The 20921-nt window shown below is 40.3% G+C and overlaps 1 protein-coding gene across 2 annotated transcripts in view; it reads left to right on the forward strand.

Annotated features, from left to right (window-relative positions):
- Window positions 1–11694, forward strand: part of LOC136047373 (protocadherin alpha-C2-like) — a 96942-nt gene extending 85248 nt beyond the window's left edge. For both annotated transcript variants that reach the window (XM_065734415.1, XM_065734416.1), the window contains exon 4: window positions 8832–11694. In XM_065734415.1, coding sequence (XP_065590487.1) covers window positions 8832–9142 — 311 coding nt within the window. In that variant the 3' untranslated portion in view covers window positions 9143–11694. The remainder of the gene's footprint in view (window positions 1–8831) is intronic.
- The last annotated feature ends 9227 nt before the right edge of the window (window positions 11695–20921 follow it).

Here is a 20921-nt window from a genome sequence, read left to right on the forward strand (position 1 = left end):
TATTTAGATTTGACAGAAAGCAGTAACCATTCTGGCTTCCCGTAATACAGAATAGCCAGTGCACAGATCTCTTCCTGCTGTTCAGAGCTTTCTCTTCCTAAATGACTTTTGCTGTCTTCGCAGTATTTAATGTCTCTAAATAACAGAGCCAGTACTCCTCTACTGCACTGATCAGCTGCAAGCAGTCAGGATGCCACCTCCATCCTGGTCACATCCCGGCTGAGATTGAGCCACAGGTCAGATATCCCAGTTTGTAAACATTTGTCTCAAAGTCCAAATTTTTTGGCATCTGCTGCCCAGCAGTCCTAAAACCAACCCTCAGCAGAGGCGTGGGGAAATAGTTTGCTGCTCCACTAGCTCAGTTCAGGGTGTTATAGGAGGCTGTAGAGCACCATATTTTTCTGACAGCAAAGAAATGCCTTGAATCTACAGACAGGGGACCTCACGGGTTGTCCCACCTTTCTATAGACCATCTGGAAATGCACCCATGCGCCTCACCATCTTTTCATTTGTGTTCACCTAAGATGACTTCTGCAGTGGAGGCTCAGTCTTCCTTACTAAACTCCACCTATGCAATTTTCTGGTTCTCCATTGATTTATCATGTAGGATGGAGGGGGGAAGGTCTTTTAATGAACTTCTGCAGAGCACCTCTCCTATGAAGAAAGGCTGAGGGAGCTGGGGTAGGCAATAGGAATAAATTCTTTGCTATGAGGCCCTGGCATTTCTGCCCAGAGAGCTGTGGGTGCCCCATCCCTGGAGGTGCCCTGGGCAGCCTGAGTCGGGGAGGGCAGCAGATTGGAACTAGATGATCTTTCAGGTCCCTTCCAACCTAAACCACTGTGATTCTATGAAAAATGAGCTTTATGGCCCATAAACACAATGAAATGCCAAAATAAAAATTTGTCTACTGTAGATTGCAGGTATAATCTCCCCCTAAAATCCTCTGCATGCCTCACAGACATTGATACACCATTAGAAGGATATTACCCAGGAAGGGTTATGGTTACATGGGAGGAAAAACCTGTTTTCCTTATAAGAGAGTAAGTGGAGCTTGGGGCTGCTCTGTGTTGTGCCATGGCAGTAAGCAAATCAATGTTTGCTTGCACGCAACCTGGAATATGCAGGCAGAGCTATTTGGTATCAGAGACAATTGCTGTAATGCACAGTGATGTAAGGTTGCTTTCTTATAATGAGATGGGTAACCTTTATTTAAATTAAATGTCGGCATGGATAGTAACCTGAGACGGAGCTGGGAGTGACCCCATGCCCACCCCCTGCAGCTGGATGTCAGAGCAGCAGGGGGTTACAGATCTCCCGCAGCATATGTGCTATAATTACCCTGTTTCATGTTACTGCCTTGAAATCCAAGCAATGGATTAAAGCTACAGGCTCATCGGTGGGGAAAAGATCTCCTTTTGTTCATTCCTCCTGTCTGATTCATTAGTGTGGGACAGGTCAAACAGATGGAGGGGCAGAGAGCGAGAATTATTTGCTTTTCCTTTAGGACTCCAAACTGGCACAGTCTTTAGAGACGGCTGGGATTATTTGTCAAATTTGTAGATTAAATAGTTCTGGATGAATCAGATCTCTACTTTTCAGCTCACTATATATAATTTTATCATGATTTTTTTGCTTGCTCTGCCTTGATGGCATTTTTGTTGTTATTTTATTCCCCTCGGAAAAAAAAAAAAAAAAAAAAAAAAAAGATTAGATGGGCATTTTAATCCCAAAAAGGCTTAGGGATGATCAGCGAAGGCAGAATGTCTGCGGAGAATCTCCACATGACACGGGGAGGGTTTTTGCAGTGCACAGTGTTTGCATTTGATGTGCTGTTCCAGAATCAGTGCAGGATGTTAGGCTCTTTAGAGCAGTGAATATTCATTAAGCCTGCCAGAGGCAGAAGCTGCAGTCGGTACAGCCTCTGCAGAGGAGGCGGGGAGGGAAGAAATCAGGTTAATGACTAGCTTTCTCTGCAATTTGCTTCCTGCTTATTGCCTGATCTCCATTTTAAATAAATTCATTTAATTAATGTTTGTTGCCACTTTGACCTGGCGACAGAAGGGTCTGTGATTAATGATGGGTGATTCTTTGACTCACAGTGGCTTTAGTTGCTGTGTTCTGGTGGTTAGGAAAAGAAAAATTCTAGAAGATTTCCTTTTAATTTAATAATGATTGATGATTTGATTGAAAGCTTTTATCTAAAGCCTATCCTGGGTCTGTGAACCACCAAAATTTTAAAGACAAGGACAAAATAGTGAACAGAAAGCAAGCTGCTGTCTTGGTTGGGGATGTCACACAGTCAGAAATGTCTCTGCAGAGAGACAGAGCTGCATAGCAATGCTTTCCTCTCCTCCCCCCAAGCAGAGCACATCTGTTCTAGCATGGATTCTCCTTCTGATAAAGGTTCTTAAGGAAAGCAGCAGAGGCAGAGGAGGTATGTGATGCTCAGGATATATAGGCAGCTTGTATGATGGGAAGTGAACACCACCTGTTCCTAGTAAACAGCAGATTGGAGCTGTGGGGCTACACAAGGACAGGAAGAAAACACGTGTACCTGCCAAAAGAAGAGAAAAATGTCAGTGAGACAGAAACTTCAGCCTCTGTCCAGGCCCTATGGGTTAATGATGGGTGGGCTGAGATTCCATGTACTGTTAGCAGGCTTCTGCCCCTATATTTAGAGTACATCTCAATTTCAGGCTGTTTGAACCCATCTTTCAACATTTCAACTTTGTTCCACTTATGTATCAGCTTGACTGCTTTTACAAGCTGATGAACAGCAACCCTTCAATTGCGTGAATTTGCCAATACTGCGTTTGGAAGGACAGCACTGTACATTTCAGTGACAGATCTGTACTTTGGAATTTTGCATCGCAGTATCACCTGAATTGTATTGTCATAATTAAAAGACTCTTTCAAGGATAGAAATAGGGCCACCATCCCAACATGGCTGAACTTTCTTAGACATTTCTTTACAGAAGATACTGATGCCTGCATAAGTCAAAATCCCGTGGAGGGATTAGGGGTGAGAAAGAGGTCTCATTTTGCAAATAGTTGTACAGGATTTTTGTGGCTGATGTTGTAAAAGAGATCAGATTTCAACTTTTTTTTTTTTTTTTAATACCCTGACATGGCTATTATTACAGCATCCTCCAAGCTATGCTGCTTCTTAGCTTGCTGCTGAGCATGGAATCCACCTCATCTCTTGTTGGCCACCCAGAAGTTAGCTGTCTAGTTTATACTGGCTCATCAGTGTTTGTCTGTAGTTAAAAAAGCAAAGATAAGATAGCTTTAGCAGAGAGAGGAAAGGACTGAGGAAAATTCATTTTGTCTAAAATTCTTGTTAAAGCTGGATTTATTTGCCTTCCTAGGATGATTGTATCTATGTTGAAAAATAGATTGGATACCCGCTGTTTTGGTGGCTGAAGTTAGGAAGGAGAAACCTCACTCAGTGATCACATCAAGGGGAAAAAAAAGAGGGGGAAAAAAGGAAAATAATAATGAAAAAAGAGATGCTTGCAGTTTTGGTACTGCCCTTTGCACACCCTCTGCCCAGTAGTATGTGCATGGGCTGTGGAGCCTCAGCCATCTGCGTGATGCTGTGTGTAGATACTTTCAGAGCCATTAGGAGTTGCTGAACAAGTGCTGATTGACTGTGATCTGTATGATTGTTAAGTCTTATAAGGGGTGGAGGGCTACAGCATGACCTGTAGTGCCTCTGGAAAAGAAAAAGGTAGCTAGACACTATAGCTAATAGTTCAGCTGTGTGACTTTTGGATCTAGGTTCTGTTGTTGTTTTTTTGCACTTGAATCTGCCGAATGCTTTTCAGGTAACAGTTACTGGCCTGAAAAAGAAATATTTTGAAAAACAACCTGAAAGCCCTTTTTTTCCCAATTAAATACATGAACTACTCGACTGAGAAGCCTCAGAGGTTGTGAGTTCCATTTAAAGTCCACTGAGACAGTTGTATTTTGAGAGTATGAAGAAATTGAAGGGGTGAAAAGTTCATTTTCCCTTTTAGCATACAGACACACGGGCGAGAGAGCATCAGGAGCTGCAGGTGCAACCTAGATTCTGACTTCTTCTGCATGCATTCATTTTAAAAATAATGTGGTCTTTCTGTATGAAGGTTGCCGTATTCCTCGAGAATAAGTCAAAGAGGAAAGGGGGCAGTCTCTGAAGTTACACCAGGTAATGGGCAGACTATAGTCTTCTATGTATGCCCTGTGCCAGAAAAAAAGACACTCAGCCACCTATGTAGCTGTTGGAAGAAAAGTTTCATGTTTCAGATTTAGTGGTATAGATGTAGCTGGGGGATTTGCTTTATTTAGATATTCCTCTAAGTTTAATAAACAACTTGAAAGCATTTAACAAGACCCAGTAAGTATGGAGGAGAAACACAGCTAATCCCATTAAATGTAAAATAGCACATAAGTGGAGAATGTTGTTAAATTCTTGCTGATAAGACACAGAAGAGATGTTTGAGGGAGCTGTGGAAACTAGGTGGTACGTGACATTTATACTTGATCTGAAATAGCTGAACATACAGTGCTGTTAGGATGGCTGAACTGTGACCTTCCAGCCTGCCTGTCCATACACAAATGCATTACCTGGTAAATGAAGCAGAAGTGAAATTTCCTGAGGAGGCTTTATAGGTCTTTATAGGTACATTAGGTTGGAAAGGACCTGTAATATCATCTAGTCCAATCATCCTCCTAACCCTAACCCTACCCACTAAACCACTAAATCAAATCCCTCAGCACCCCATCTAAACACTTCTTGAACAGCACTAGGGATGGTGCCTCACCCACCTCCCTAGGCAGGCCATTCCAGTGCCTGACCACTCTTTCAGAGAAAAAATGTTTCCTCAAATCTAATCTAAATCTTCCCCGGTGCAACTTGTGGCCATTCCCTCTCGTCCTGTCATTATTTATCAGGGAGAAGAGGCCCACCTCCTCCTCACCACAACCCCCCTTCAGGAAGTGGGAGAGTGCAATAAGGTCTCCTCTGAGCCTCCTCTTCTCCAGACTAAACAATCCCAGCTCCCTCAGCCGCTCCTCATAAGACTTGTGCTCCAGGCCCCTCACCAGTTTTGTTGCCCTTCTCTGAACACGCTCCAGGGCCTCAATGTCCTTCTTGTAGTGAGGGGCCCAAAACTGAACACAGTACTCGAGGTGCGGCCGTACCAGCGCTGAGTACAGGGGGATGATCACCTCCCTGCTCCTGCTGGCTACACTATTTCTATTTCTAATACAGGCCAGGATGCTGTTGGCCTTCTTGGCCACCTGGGCACACTGCCGGCTCATGTTGAGCTGAGCATCAACCAACACCCCCAGGTCCTTTTCCTCTCTACATTCTTCAAGCCATTCTGCCCCAAGCCTATAGCATTGCATGGGGTTATTGTGGCCAAAGTGCAGGACCCGGCACTTGGTCTTATTGAACCTCATCCCATTGAGCTCAGCCCAGCTGTTCAGCCTATCCAGATCCCTCTTAAGGCCCTCCCTACCCTCAGGCAGATTGACACATCCTCCCAACTTGGTGTCATCTGCAAACTTGCTGAGGGCTGTGTAAGACCCTCTCCTAGGAAATGTTGGCTATTAACTCATTATGTTCTGTCCATCTCAGTCTCTTTGTCTATGAGCTCTCCTCACAGCTGCAAGGATAATTGGTTTCCTTTGGCTTAGTGAGAATTAAGGAATATTATTAATATGCTTAGTTTGTGTGGATAACAAACATTAAAGGACTGGGTGGTGGAAGGAGGGAAAGCACATAGAAAAGCAGGCAAATGCCATAGTCTTTAGGTGAACGGAGATTGCAAGGTCGAAATGGTGGGCTCATTGTGTTTGGCTGTGTGATGTCAGTTGGATTTGTGATAAATGTTACTGACTTCATCTGTTGAGTGGATTTGTCTGGGCAGAACCAGATTAAAAGGTCAGTATCCTGTTCTGAATCAGATTTCAGTAATGCAGGCATGTACGTGCAGCCTGTTTGCCTGAGAAGGGCTTTCATTCAAGGGAAAAAAGGTACTGCACTGCAAGGATACCCTCTGTTCTTAAAGGGCTCTTGCAAGCTTTTTCATTGCCAAAATGGGTAATATAAAGTCATTGCCTCTTTCCATATCTTCAGCCAAATATAGTCACATTGAAATGCTGTGGCCACATGTTAAAATAGTTAATGGCCACATGTTAAAATACGTTTTGGCTGTGCAGTGGTGGCAGTGAGGCCCATTGAGTGGTGTTTTAACCTTACACATTTCAAACCAGCTTTTAGGCTGTTCACAGTTACAGGGCCAGGACAACTATGGTTGAGAAGTGATTGGAGGTCACCTTCAGTTGTTCATGGGTTGTTTTGTTTTGTTTTGGTTCTGACAGGAACAGGAAAATAGAACTGGGTCTAGGCCAGCATTGTTTGGAATGAAAGCTGCACAGCCTTGTTGTGAAGGAGGACTTCATTTGTCAAATAGGGCTTAATTTATTGGGTACTGTGTGGAAGTTCACATTTTATATTGCTGGAAAGAGACAAATGATTAATAATTTGGAAATAGGCCAGAACACATTTCACATTTCAGTGTTCGCATTTGTAATTTATTGTCTCAAAGAAACAAAAGCAATGAGATGTACCTGACCAAAGAACTCCATTAAGCAGAAAGGAAAGCTGGTTCATATTAATGTATTTAGTATGAAAGGGCTTCTTAGGACATTTCCATTACCAACAACAAACATTAAAAATAAATCTGAAGCTGAGAGTTAAGGTCATAGAAAATGTACAGAACAGCTTCATCTGACAAAAATGAAATATTGGAACTTCTGCATTAATAATATCTTTAAAAAAATGTTCGAGACTCAGGAGATTAAGTTAAGGTCACTAAAAGTACTTCAGCAGTTCCTGGAAAGAACATAAAGTCAAAGTTAAAGCTTCTTCATCATCAAATGCAGTTTGAGGGCAAAATGAAGCTCTTCTAAATCTTGATCCAACATCACATTGTAAAATCAGCCACATGCACTCTGTTAAAAATATTCCCTGTGTTAAAACTGTTACACAGGTTAAGTCAGAGGTGATGTGTCATGTGTACAGATTTCTTTGGATCTGTAACATGGATGTACTGCGTAAGTATGAGAAAGGTGAAGGGTAATCATCTTGCTATAAGTGTTTGTTTTGCTGACAGGCAGGAGAGAAGTTGTCAGGCAGCAAAATGTGTCCCTTAGCTTTTGAATCAGGAAAGCCTTATGTATGCACACAACATACATTCTACCTTACCACCCAGAAAACTGTGAACACCATTACCATCCCTTTTTCCCCACTGGATCTGGGCAACTCCAATGCAGAACACAGTGGAGTGATTTCATCAAATCCACAGGATTAGCACTGTTTGTGCGTTATGGCAACAATTTGTGCATGGCTATGAGTGTTACAAGCATGGCAGGTTAATACCGTGCTTTTAGGGTATAGATAAGAACATTTTCATCAGATCTGAAGGCTTTAGGATCAACGCATAAGCACTGAGCTTTCACCTGACCAGAATCCCTCAAGTACTTAAAGTGATATGCTAAAGTAAATATGTTGTGCATACTCAAAATTGGGAACTGTGTAAACTACAAATATTTTTCAGAGTATAAGAAGACACAAAAAGTGAGCTTTTGAGATTCTCAATCATGTAAGAGTGTTGTTATGCTGGAGAATTGTCTTTGCCAGAGCAAAGTGCATGAAGATTTCCATCTTGCTGGCTCAATCATGGCAAAATTGCAGAAGGAAAATGAAAGACTTGCCCTGTAGTGCAGGGCTAAATCTGGGGACAGAAGCTATACTTGCCTCTATAAAATGTTATGATTACTACGTAGCAGTGTTGATTCAAAAAGACAAGAGATGATCTGCAGGCTGATTTTTTCCCAGCCTTTATGTTGTGACATCACAACAGGAAAAAAAGGAACCTTGTAGTGAGGAGTTTCTCAATTTGAGAACTCACTGAAGCATTTTTTTTTTACATTTTTTTATATATTTACTTCCAGACCTTTTCTTTTTTTTTGACAGCTCACCACAAATTTGACACTAACCCTTTATGATTTCCACCTCTGCGTATAAATTAATAGGGTTAGTAGAACTTTTCAACTCTCTTACAAGAGTCACCACATTTCATGGCAGAAGAGGGAAGATGGGTAGAACCTCTGCTTGAACAATGCAATGAATATTTCTGAAGTCAGGTTCTGCACCCTGACTGTAGAAGTCCTGTGTCATATCTGTCCAGGCAATTCACTACACCCATTTTTTTTTGCTCCAGGGCCCTGTCTGCTGACCATTCTGCAGTACATACATACATTCCAACTCAGTCCTCTAGTGAGAATCCTTAACACAACAGATAGGATGGTTTTCTCTGTTACTCAGCATAGATGATGTGCAGAAGTGTGACTTCCTCTGCCCTGGACACTTGGACACTCCTCTAACACTATCCCAAAAGATTTGGCACCCATCAAACAAACCCCTGTACTATGCAACTAATGCTTGAGTTTCCTGCTATAGAATAGCCTGGGGATGCTTCACAGCGATCTCTTATTCTGAGCACTTCAAATTCAAAAATAAAGAAATAAAGAATACAGAGAATAATGGTCTGGCACAACATGGATCCAGAGCACATGGGGCCAAGCAGACTTTGCACACTAGCATGGAGCAACTGGAACATGAACCAGACCGTAACACCCAGATGAATAACCAGGCCACCAATGCTCAGCACAGACATAGGCTTAAGCCACAGACTTTAAATGTGAGACTAAATACTCACCGAGTGCTTGTACATAATGATGTTTTTTAGCTTTTCTTGCTGTTTCTTGACTTTTTCAGAACCTGAGGCAGGAGAGGTGTCCCCCCCAGTGGGAGCTGGTGTGAACAGCAACAGCTGGACCTTTAAATTTGGACCCGGCAATTCGAAACAAGGTGGTCCTGGTGAGTTGCCAGACAAATTCATTATCCCAGGATCTCCTGCAATCATCTCCATCCGGCAGGAGCCACCAAACAGCCAAATTGACAAAAGTGACTTCATAACCTTTGGCAAGAAGGAAGAGACCAAGAAAAAGAAGAAAAAGAAGAAGGGAAACAAGACTCAGGAGAAAAAAGAGAAGGGCAACAGCACCACTGAGAACAGTGACCAGTGAGGGGTTTATACTGAAAGAACCCCCTTAGCCAGTTTTTGTAATAATGGCAGATTTCTCCTATGTAGCAACTCCCAATTTCTTCCTCCTGTTAACTAATTTCCTGTATGTACAAACTTCAGAAAATCTGCAGGAAATTCATGGTGTCTGTCTAAATTGCTTAACAGGTTTTGTCTTAAAAAGCTTTATTAAGTCTGGTGTTAACTCTTTTTCTCCACTCTGGCTTGTTTTCAGAATCTAAAAAGCAGACACAAGTTTCCTTTCTCCTACGCCGAAAAGGAGAATCTTCACAGTACAGCCAGTGAGAGGTTGGACTCTCTGCACTGTGGTTCCTGTGCTCCTGTCTTGATGACACTTACAGGAGAGGTTTAAAAGTTTTAATATTGTGCACCCTCTATCTGATTGGAAATCTTTGTGTGCAGATGTCAGCTAGGTGATAAGAGATCAGGTTATAAGATGCAAGAAGAGCTGGTAAATACTCAACAGAGGAAACACCTAACGAACATACACGTTCAGAGATGTTCAGGCTGGGGAGAAAATGTCTGAAAGGTGACCAGACTTTTCAAACTTTGCGAAGTCGCTGTGTGGGAATACTGAGTCTTATACATGACGTATTGTACACACTCCTACAAATAAAACCTCACATTTGCAGCTCTATAAGACACCATAAATGTTATCTTTTTACCAAGCAAGCCATTGGGAACTTGTCCCTGGAAGCCCTGCACTACTCCCACAAGGCCCCCGTGCTGTTCAGAAGGCTGGGCTGACATTCCAGGAATGTGACTGACTGTGATGCTCTGTGTCCCTATTGCCACTCTTTGATTAGTTTGCACATTTTGTCTCTGAAAAGGTCAGAGTTTTTCCACGACACTTATGCAAAAGAGAGAAAAAAGAAATGTTAACTATGCTATTTGTTATTTGAGATATTTATTTATAAAGAAATATAGCTGTAAATGTTATAGAAATATGATGCCCTTTAACCCAAACAGAAGTCAATCTAGAGCCATTATAAATTAAAATTGCTGCTACTAAAGTGCTTTAGAAAAATTGCCTGAAACATCTGTATTATATCGGCCACTTGCCAATAACAGCTTTATTCTGTCGGGTCATTTGGGGGCTGCCTCTTGCATGTATTAATGAATACAAGAATTTAATTTTTTTTGCATTAATCTGCACTTTGAATACACCTTTGCAAACAAACTCTCCTAATGTGAAGAAGCAGAAGCAAACTCCTCACGCAAATGAATTTACTAACCTGCTAGTTCTGTGCAGTACCTTGGTGTTACCTCCTACACACCCTTTTCTGACTTTAATTTTACTTTTTCTATGAGATTATGAATTTCTGACCCTACTAACACTTATTATGTAAAATTCAAGTACTGTATGTATGCTGTATGCTCTTATAAGAATCCTGAAATATTTATTCTGTGCTTGTGTATGTGAATGTCAATGCAACTATTATTAGAGTGGAATTTAAGCTTTACTGTTGAATGTAAATTCATTATTTCTTTTTTTGTACACTTGTGAAAAAGTGGAGTAGTGTTAATTTTTTAAGCCACTGTTGATTATCAGTTGTTTTTTTTTTTGTGTGTGTGTATGAAACACAAGTAAAATATCTTTCTTAAATCAAGCCATGCATGCATTCTGAGATTTATTGAATCTAAAGCTCTGTGAATTACTAAACCTATAATTGGAGTACTAAATGTGAATCAGGACGTTGGTAAAAAAACCCATACATGTATTTTTAAAAAGAACAGAGCTGATGAGGGAATTCCAAGGAGTTTTCTACGTTATTGTACCTTCACAGAATAAAGCTCAAGTGTTGTATTAATTGGAACTGTGTAAGAAACTACATAGCTCTTAAATTTATGGCAGTCCCTCTAATCTAGGATCAAAGAGAATAACTGGATTTCTTGAGACTTGTCCTGAATGTTTGACGTTTCCAAACTGCTGACAGTTCAGAACAGGTCAATTACTATTCATCTGAAAAACCTGCTGGAAGTCTTAAATCATCACAGATGATAAAGCTCTAATAAAAGAATATCTCAAAGTGCAAACCACCGAGAGCCTCATGTGGTCTATTCAGTTTTCCTTTGCTACCAGTCTGTTTTACTGGTAATAAAAGCGATGCTACTTGTGAAGTGTAATACTTGATTCAATTTCAAAGTCTAGCCAGGAGGAAAAAGTTTAAGGTTTGGGGGAGGAATTGTTCTTTTCTTTGGCCTTGCAAGTATATCTATTCTTAGGCCTCTAGATAGCTTGTAGGTCACTATCAGGGTATTCAGCCGGGAGTTAGGGGTTACTGTTTAAATATCACAAAGGAGAGGATCAGAGGTGGCCAAGATCAACAAGAATCAAGAAATTCAGATTTGTTTTATCCCCCTGCTGACAATAAAGTCAGGAAACTAAAATACATTGTAGAACTCATTAGCAAAGATCTTGCCATTTTGGAATATTTTTTACCACTTGATCAGTTTATTCCTCTCAGAATCCATGTAGTATCTTTGTCTTTGAGAAGTCTGTTTTTATGAATACAAGATTGGTGGACAAAACCACAGGGCTTTTAAAACAATTAAAGCTGAGTTATGTTGCATATTAATTACATCCTGTTGTTGAGAGGATATCTCATTTTACATTGGACTTCTAAAATACTATATTGTGCTGTTTATTTCTACTCAGGATTTGGGTCATAGAACATCAGAGGTTCCAATTGAAGGGGTTTTTTTTTCTTACTAAAGGGAAGAACATAGAACTCAAAATACACTTCCCAAAATTCATACCTAAAAATCCACTCTGGAATTAATTGCAGTCAGCTTTGACATCCTTTAGGGTCATCATTAATTTCTCTTTTTCTTTCATTCACTTGATATGCTTCAAGGACTACTTCTATTTTTGGAAAAAGTCACTGTGCTGTAATTGACTTTCCCTTGAAGAGAAATGTGAGTAAGCTACCTTTGCAGACCAGTGCTTATTAGTACATGAAGCAGTGACCACAATTTATATATTTCATGTTGGATAGTCAAAACTTAGACCTGTCCATTCTGGGCTTTAAAACCTCAGGATTTCAATAAATCCCATTTCCTCCAGGAAACCTCATCTTATTAACTCCTTAATCAATATGCAACATACTTAGGCACAATGAAGCTGGATCCTTCCAGCTTCTTTCCACCAAGCACTTCATTTAGAGCTTTCTGTCTTTCCGAAAATCAGCTGTTCTCAAACTGTAATTGCATTCTTAAAATGGAAATTCAACCACTACCTTTTCTTATGCAATTGGCCTTGGTTATCTTAGCACAGGTTCTCACTAAACTTGTTTTTACACCTGTTAACAATCTTTCTTCCTTTGTTGCATCCTCCCCTAGCTGTAGTTTATGGATCCCTTAAACTACAGACATTCACGAAGGCACTCAGCTATTAACCTCATTTGAGTTTTAAAGAAAGAATAGGTTCCTCACATTTGCTGTTGCTTATTCATTTGAGAATTGCGGTCTGTTCCTTGACACAGATACCCTTTATAAGATTGCGCCGAGTCCCACATGCTCTTAAAGCTCTTATTAATATTACAGAATTATAACTGTGATGAAATTTTGACTGCACTGAAATCCTTTGGTTTCCTCTTCCAAATGTCTCTAAAGGAGAAACGGGTGAACAGTGTTTTGTTATCATCACATATATGTTAATCTGCACAAAGCAATTGTAAAGGACATGCAAAATACAGTAACAAATTGTGTGTATGAAGGGCTTGAAAGGGTATATATTAGGCTCTTTGTGGTGCTTGAACAAACCTGAGTAGCTGACTTTGCACAACATTCACATAACTGAATATGCTAAGAATGTAAGGAACAGCTGAAACAAAAATACATACTGTGATAATGACCTTGTGCTGCTTAACCACATACTAGAAAATCAATACTGCTAACATGAATTATTTTCTCCATTAGCTTTTAGTACGAGGTTGCTGTGTTCTTGAGTTTTTTCTCTGTCACCTCCATTCCTCTCTAGTGGGTCTACAACACTGTCCTGCACTTGCAGATACATATGTATGCGCATAGACACACACACATATGTACCCACATATATATAATACATAAAAGAATCTGAGACCTGCTTATGTTGCTCTACAGGACATTGCCACATCTACTCTTAGTAGTAATGCTGCTTAGGAAGAGCCTGTTTGAATTGATGTACTGGGTGACGTTACATACTACTTTTGTCTTGTTCAGGTGCCTTTGCCTGCCTTACAGAAATAATGAAAGGAGTCCTTCTGCATTCAGTAGCACATAATTGCTTCTGCCACACTGGAAAGAGTCTACTTTACCCTGCACCTTGGGTTTCCTCTCATATCCCAGAAGTATTTGACGCGATCACTCTGACACTGAGATTTTAATATCAAAATCTGATAGAGATGTAGCGAAGTAGGTACCTCTCATAACTCATACAACTTCACAACTATTAAAAATGTTTGCCTGCTAGTAGTGCCAACAAGAATATGACTTGTATGAACAAAGGCAACAAGAAACTCATCCACATTATTGAATTGATGTCAAAAGCATGTTATAATACAAGCAGGATAGACTTGAAAAGCATATTTCAAAACCAAGTCTCTGATAAAGAGCCTGAAGCACTGAATTTGTATTCATTCCAAGGACAGCACCCATAAACGTGCTGTCACTTCCACCATTCAACTCACTTCTCTGTCAACATGAGCTGCATGGCGATGGTGGGATGAATGGGATATAGTTTAAAGATATCCTCATGTTGGAAAATGTTACCCTACAGTGATACCATTGCAACGAGATACAAATATTTGCATCACCTATTGAACTTGTTACTGAAGGGTGAAAGCCCCTGTTACTAGTGCGCTGCTCCAGCAGGACTACTGTCTGAACCTCCTACTCAGTAGGAAATGTGAGATCCTGAATGGCTGTCCTGTGGACTCATCAGTGGGTTTGGATCAGTACTGGAGCACTGGCATGGGATAATGTTACAGCTGGCCCTGGAAGCCTTGTTCCATCTTTCTGGTGGTATTTATGGAAGCTTCAGATGTTTTGGCAACACTTGCTCTGCACCAAGAATGTTGCTCATTAATTTCAGGAAGCCTGACAAGACATACCAGTTATTACAACACACTGGCAACAGTCACCTAGACTTTTAAATCTGCACTAATTTTATGGTGAAGTAAACACTTCTTTTCTGGGACTAAAATTCCACTTAGTGCAGCTTCAGTGTGAAAAATGTCTGTGTTGATGGGGGAAAAGACAGACTGAAAGCTTCCTTGGGTGCAATACTGTGCCCTAAGATCCTGGTGTATCAGAAACATATGTTAAGAGGATATGTATCACTCTCTACCTTGTAGATGTTCCTTCATCATTTAAAGAATAGAAAGTTACTGATATGACTGAATTAATGTTGTCTCCAAGCATCACAAGAACAACTTTGATTTTTCCAAAATGACATCAAGCAGCTGCAATATAGATGTAATCCTGAAGATAAGCTGCATCTTCCCCTGAAGGGTGACTGTACTGAGCATTGGCAAGAGCAGCATCTCCCTTTCATCCTAGTGATGAAGAGAAACAAATGTGTGAAACTTTTGGTTTTATCCTCAGCCTCCTTTCACGCACACAAAAGGGAGGTTTTGACTGGTCACGTAGAGTCAGATTCTAGCCAGAAACACAAGTGAAGAGGACGGGAAGTATCAGACATTCATAATCAAGGAGATGTGGAGGTGTTGTTTGGGTGAAACCTTCCACATTAGAAGATAGCTGAGACAGGTCAACCCAGGACACTAAATGCACTGACTTGCTGTCAGCCAGGGGCTGCTTTGCCTATAGATCTCGCTAATGGCCCCCTGGGTCAAGCAAGCTTTCACAAATGGACAGACTATGCCATCTGCAAAGCTGTCAAATACACTGGGTGATGGCAGATCTGCTCGACTGTGAGCAATGTTGCTACAGTTGTTTGTAGCAAAAAAAAAAAAATTAAAAAAAAATTAAAGCTCCCATCAAGGACCTTTGCTTAGTTCCTTGTGTGCACTGCTGGGCTCCTCCTGTGAGCCTGCTAAACCATACTAGGTAGGTGCTGGCATTCCTCAATGTGCACACAGCTAATGCAAAGCAACCTGGAAGTAACAGGTTATTGCAGTCGCCAAAGCCTTTGTGAACTAATCGATGTTGATGGTGCTGTTAGTTTTGCATTGATTAACTTCGGAAGTGAAACCCCTACAGCAATAGAGTTCATGTTGAAACTCTCAGTACTACAGTGTCTGCTGGAATTATACAGTTGGATAAAATAATAAATGGGTAGCTCTTGCAGGTCCACTGCACAGCCCTGAGAGTAGATGTTGTGTTGTGCTAATTCTTGTCCCACTCCAGCAGGGAGGTATGTACTAACATCCCCTGCACAGAGGCTCTTGGCTCTTGCCCATGCTTCCATAAGATTGTATGTGTTGCCATACATCTCTGTATTGTTTACTGCAGATGCCAGTGGGCTTTGGGTTGCTGATACCTGCTTGGTGCAAAGACATTTGGCTGGCTGCAAAAATCCATATGTGCTTCCTGACAATCAGTGGTGGGATTATGGTGGGGAGCAGCTCAGATTCTCTGATGCTCATTCACAGGGCAGGTGCTGGAGCTGCCCTGAGAGCTTACATACTTTCTTCTCCCTTCTCTATCCCTTCCAAGCTCTCATCACTCCTATGCAGGCTTCCAGCTCTACTAGTGAAAACTGTTGTGAAAAGTGTACCTTCTTTTCTGGAAACAGACGGCTTACTGGTTTTTCGCCTTTTTTAAAGATATGAAGACCAAGGAATGGCATAGAGTGAGAAATGTACCTCATTTCCAGCTGTCTCCATCCTTTCCTGGCATGCATGGCCAGAACTTAGACATCCAAAGACAAATCTAGATGACATTAGGTACACAAGCTCCCAATGAAACTGGCTCATATACTAGCCCAAAACTCTTACTGTGCATGGCAGTTACACGCATAATACCTCTAGTCAGACATTAAAAAATCATGTAAGATCAGGCTTTGGAAGTACCAAAATAAATATGTCTCAGTTGCACTCCACCTTCTGAAGTAGTTCAAGTTAGTTTGTATATTGACGTCTGTGTCTTATTTTCCATCAGTATGTACCACCTGTATGTTTTTCTTTAAATAATATTATATTTTCTTCAGCGTTGATATCTTAACAGCATTTGGTGAAAACAAAGCCATTTAGAGACTCCCAGAGAAAGATCATTTGGGGATGAAAGGTTATTGCTTACAGTTACTTGCTGCATTTTGTCTATTATAAGAGATTTAGTAATTCAGGGCTTTACTACATATGATCAGTGTTGTGTAAGACTAAGGCACACAAATTAACAATTTTCAGAATATTTCCTTTATAAATGAAGTTGATGATCCATTAAAAATTCTACTGTATTTACTTGACAGGACCTAATTTTTATAAAACCAGATCTCCTATTTGCACGCAATACCATCCTTTTCCTAATGTCTCATAACACAAATTTCCTTCCCTTTGCCCTAGAACTTGGCTTATGCCAATTGGCCTCTTTGGTCTCTCTCCAGGGTTCTGGGAGGTGTGAAAACAGTCAATCTCAGCTGGGATCTGAGCTCATTCTTGTATTGCTCTCCAATAAAAATATCTTTCACACCTGCCATCAACTCCAGCTTGATCAACACAAGCAGAAATAGATAGACACGGGAACACATTCTCAGCTGTTGTGATCTGTATGTTTGACTATAATCTAATCTTATCACAGTGGGAATTTATTTTGTAATTAATATAGCAGAACAACCAGGTAAAGCTTCTAGGCAAACACTTGAATAAAATAACAGCAGTTAATGAAAATTCATACATATTAAAAACCTGCCTAGAAATGTTCCTGTTCCTTAGAGTCATTTTTGACAGATATTTGTTAGCAATTTCTCATCCCCCTTCAAGGCTCTGCAGAATGAGGCAGTCAGCCTCTCAGAGCTTGTTTCTTAGCTCACAAACTGCTACCTTTATAGAGATATAGAGATGTGTTGAAGCTCTGATTCTAATGAAACATTTTGGTCAGGCCACAGTAAAGTGTGATAGCCAATATAATGTCTCTGCCTTGTGCTGTTTGGTGGCTGTAGGGAAATAGCACAAATGTAATAGGGCTATGTATGTGTGTCATGCTTTTATCATTTTTATCATTGTTATTCCACATCATAACATCATGTAGTGCATTGGGAGTTAAAGAGATAATGCTCCAGTTGTGTGGATCATTGATAGCTCTGGGTATACCTGTCTCAGAAGAGAAGAACTATGTAACCCAGAGGACTTAGTGTTGCTTTGCATTTTTTCTTTTTTGCTCAGAGGGAGAGATAAAAACTGTTTGTGTGTCAAAGGACGCTGTTCTCTTTTATTTGGGGATTACTCCAGCAGTGGGTGCTTGCTGCCATCTCACCTTCAGCATTTAGTGTAAAGCCTTCAGTTTATTGGACACTCTCTCTTGCTCGTTTTATTTGATTTATTAGTTTCAATTCCAATTATATAGTAAAATATTGTGTTATTTTTCATTCCAATATCTTATTTAGTAAATTAGCTTTCCTCCTCAAATCATTGCCTTTGTTGTTGTTGTTGTTGTTGTTGTTTTTTAGGCCCATCTCCCTTTTCCCTTTTCTCTTTCCCCCTTCCCCTTTCCTGGGGCAAGGATCCATGGGTCCCCTACCCCGATCATCATGGAAGCGGACCAAATCAGCCTATAAACTGTTGACAATGTGCTGCTTAAATCTCACTTTAAAATATCTTAATTCCCTGTGCAGAATACTAGGAAATTTGCATTGGCTTCATTATCAACTACTTATATAATCAGGACAGTGCTTCTGAACTGTTTGCTGTAATATTAAATTACATGCTTGACATACTTTTTTCTTTTTCTGCTTTTCTTTCTCTTTTTCCTCAAGAGCTCTGGTTATCCTATTCATAGAAGATAGCCTTGCAGAAAGTATCAAAAATTATTAGAGAAGAACTAGAGCACTTGACACAGAAAAAGAAGTGGGAGTGAGTCGCAGATATCATCAAGATTTTCTGTAAATGTGAATAGAAATAAAAGACTTAAAGATATTTATTTTTGAACTCTGAATATCACAATTCATCATTCTCAGTTCTTCGAAATGTGGCTGCTCACATTTCTCCGACTGGTGGCTTAGGACAGCCCCTTCAAAATATAGACAAGCTGTCAAGATTGTCTACTGTATGACAAAAACAAGGAGAATAACAGAAATAAAAGAGGAATGTTGATCGTGCAGTAGGTAAATAGCATAAGGTCTTTCATCAGCCTCTGATGTTTAAGAGAACAACATACCATGCCATGATAGAAGCTGTATGCAAGTTTGCCTTTTGTAATATGTTTGGAAAACAATTAATTTTTTTACATCACTTTTCTTAGTCAGTACTGAACATGTTCTGCTGCAGTCATATGGGTGGGCATCTTCCTCAAATACTCCATCATTGAGCCCATCAGTGCCTAATTTGCTGCCAGTCATCATGACTCACTGTGAAAGCAGCTAAGGAAAGGCACACATTTGGACACGAGGCATTAGTAGGTGCTATTTCTTCTCCACCCAAGCAATGTTAATTACGAAGGGTCTTTGCTGTGTGCAAAGCCCACACTAAGTTCTACAGAGAAGTAAGTGCAAGAGCTGCAGTGAAGGCACACTGCTGTTAGAGAAATGGTTCACAACTGGCGATTTTCAGTAGCTGCTCGCTTAAGAAGTACAGGACTTTTGGAAAATACTTGGTAGACTCCCTGAATATACACCTCCATGGCACACTGTGTGGGAGATCCCATCTTGAACAGTAAAACCCCAACTTTATTCATGATTAATGATTTTGTTGTCCAGAAGAGCTGATTTGGAAATTGAATGCCACTGGGAGCGAAACAATTGTTCAGTTTTGCTGATTATTTTGTTCCAAGTTACAAAGCTTGTTTCTTTCTAACCCAGTTTCCGTGTTTTGAAACTTTAGATTTTGAGCCTTTAATGGTTTCTATAATATGCTTCTCACTTAAAAGATAATACACTGTTTTACAAATGATTTTGTCATTTAAAAGGCAGCTGAGCTTCTTGTAATGTACAGCTTAGTATATTTCAGACTAGAAAAGAAGGATATTCCACATCAAACATCAAGAATAGAGAAAGCCAAAAAATGCTTTTAAAAAATGTGAGAGTAATTCAGCCACAAGAAAATAAAAGTTTCAGGTTCCACATCTTAAGAAACTAACATCTCCACAAAAATACTTAATTAAGATTCTGCTAGTGGAAGGCTGCAGTTCAAACATTGGCATTCTCCAAAATACACAAGAACAGCGAAGATTTGCTGGCAATGCTTTCACCTCTCTAATGGGAACTTCCTGTTATTTGCAATTCTGATGCCTTTTCTTCACATCCCCCTGCAACCCCTTCTCCACCCCCAGGCTCTGGAATGGAGCTTTCACCTCTAAACTCAAAATATCCCTGGCCTCAAGGCTGGGTATGGTACTCAGGACTTAGTACCCGGTATGTCTGCTGGATTTGCAGTGGGATATCGAGGGGTTAATTGGCTTTGCTTTTCCACCTCTCACCTCTTTGTAGTTTGAATCTAAAACTACCAAGGACAGCATTGTCAGTACATAACCATAGGAGATAACAGTCATTTAAATATCTAATTGACATTACCCAAGGATGGGCAGTTCAAAGCCTAATCACTGTCTGATCTCACTGCCTGATCAAAGCCTTCTCTAATCGACACGATCAGCGTAATGAATGTCAATCGAAGCACACATTTACAGCTGTAAAAAGTAGTTGGGGTGATCTGTGATGTGTTAGAGACCGTGCTTGTTTGGTCTGGGGTAGTGCTTCATTTTTCTATCTGCTTTTGTGTTTTTAAAAGGATATTTGCCTGGTAACAACAGCTGTTAGCTGTGGACCCTTGGAGTAAATCTGTATGCATGTAAGCCTCTATCCACATTTACTGTGCTACAGGAATGAATTCCTACTTTAATTTTAAATACTGGGGTAGTATTAAATATTAGTAAGATGCTTCAATATTTTCATTCTCTCCTCCTCCCTTTTTCCATTGAATAAATGCATCACATTGATTTCTTTGTCACTTATGAGAAACAAGTAATTACAGGAGTTTAAGCTCTGAAATCACTATTTATAAGTGGTTAGGTTTGCTATTCATATTGGGGGCTGGGAAGAAGACAGAGGAGGAAGAAAATAAGAACTGTTATTAAACTCTATGGATACCACCCTAGACTGGCCACCTCAGAGCAAGGTATGATTTTGGGTTCTAAATGAATTTGTCCCTGGAGCAGCAGCTACTTGCAGGCCTCACTTTGCTGTTCCAGTCCTAAACAGGCTGTGCTTTCATGCTATGAGGAAATTAATGAGCTGAAGGTGCATATCCAGCTTTAATCTTGTTCTTCAGGCAAGTGGCAGCTCTAGACTGCAACAGGAGAGAAGTATTTTTCCATCTAAAAAAACAACAACAACAACAAAAATCCCCCACATAAAGGAAGATCTGTTTATGAGGCTTAAAGGACCTCAGTTTCAAAGAAAAAATATCAAAGAAAAAAATACCAATTTAGCTTGATCCATTCTTCTTAAGTCTGGTGGAAATACTGCAGAAAAGACCCACAAAATCAAAAAGCATACAGGCCTTTCAGACTTAACAGCTGAGCAACAGGTGCTTGTATTGATACCAATTTAAGTGTTCCAGCTTGGAAACATCTGGTTTGATTCAGCCTATGAAGGGTGGAGAACAGATTTG

The sequence above is a fragment of the Cyrtonyx montezumae genome, unplaced genomic scaffold (assembly GCF_038088225.1).
Source record: "Cyrtonyx montezumae isolate F1298 unplaced genomic scaffold, pur_monq_1.0 scaffold_18, whole genome shotgun sequence".
Lineage (NCBI taxonomy): Eukaryota > Metazoa > Chordata > Aves > Galliformes > Odontophoridae > Cyrtonyx > Cyrtonyx montezumae.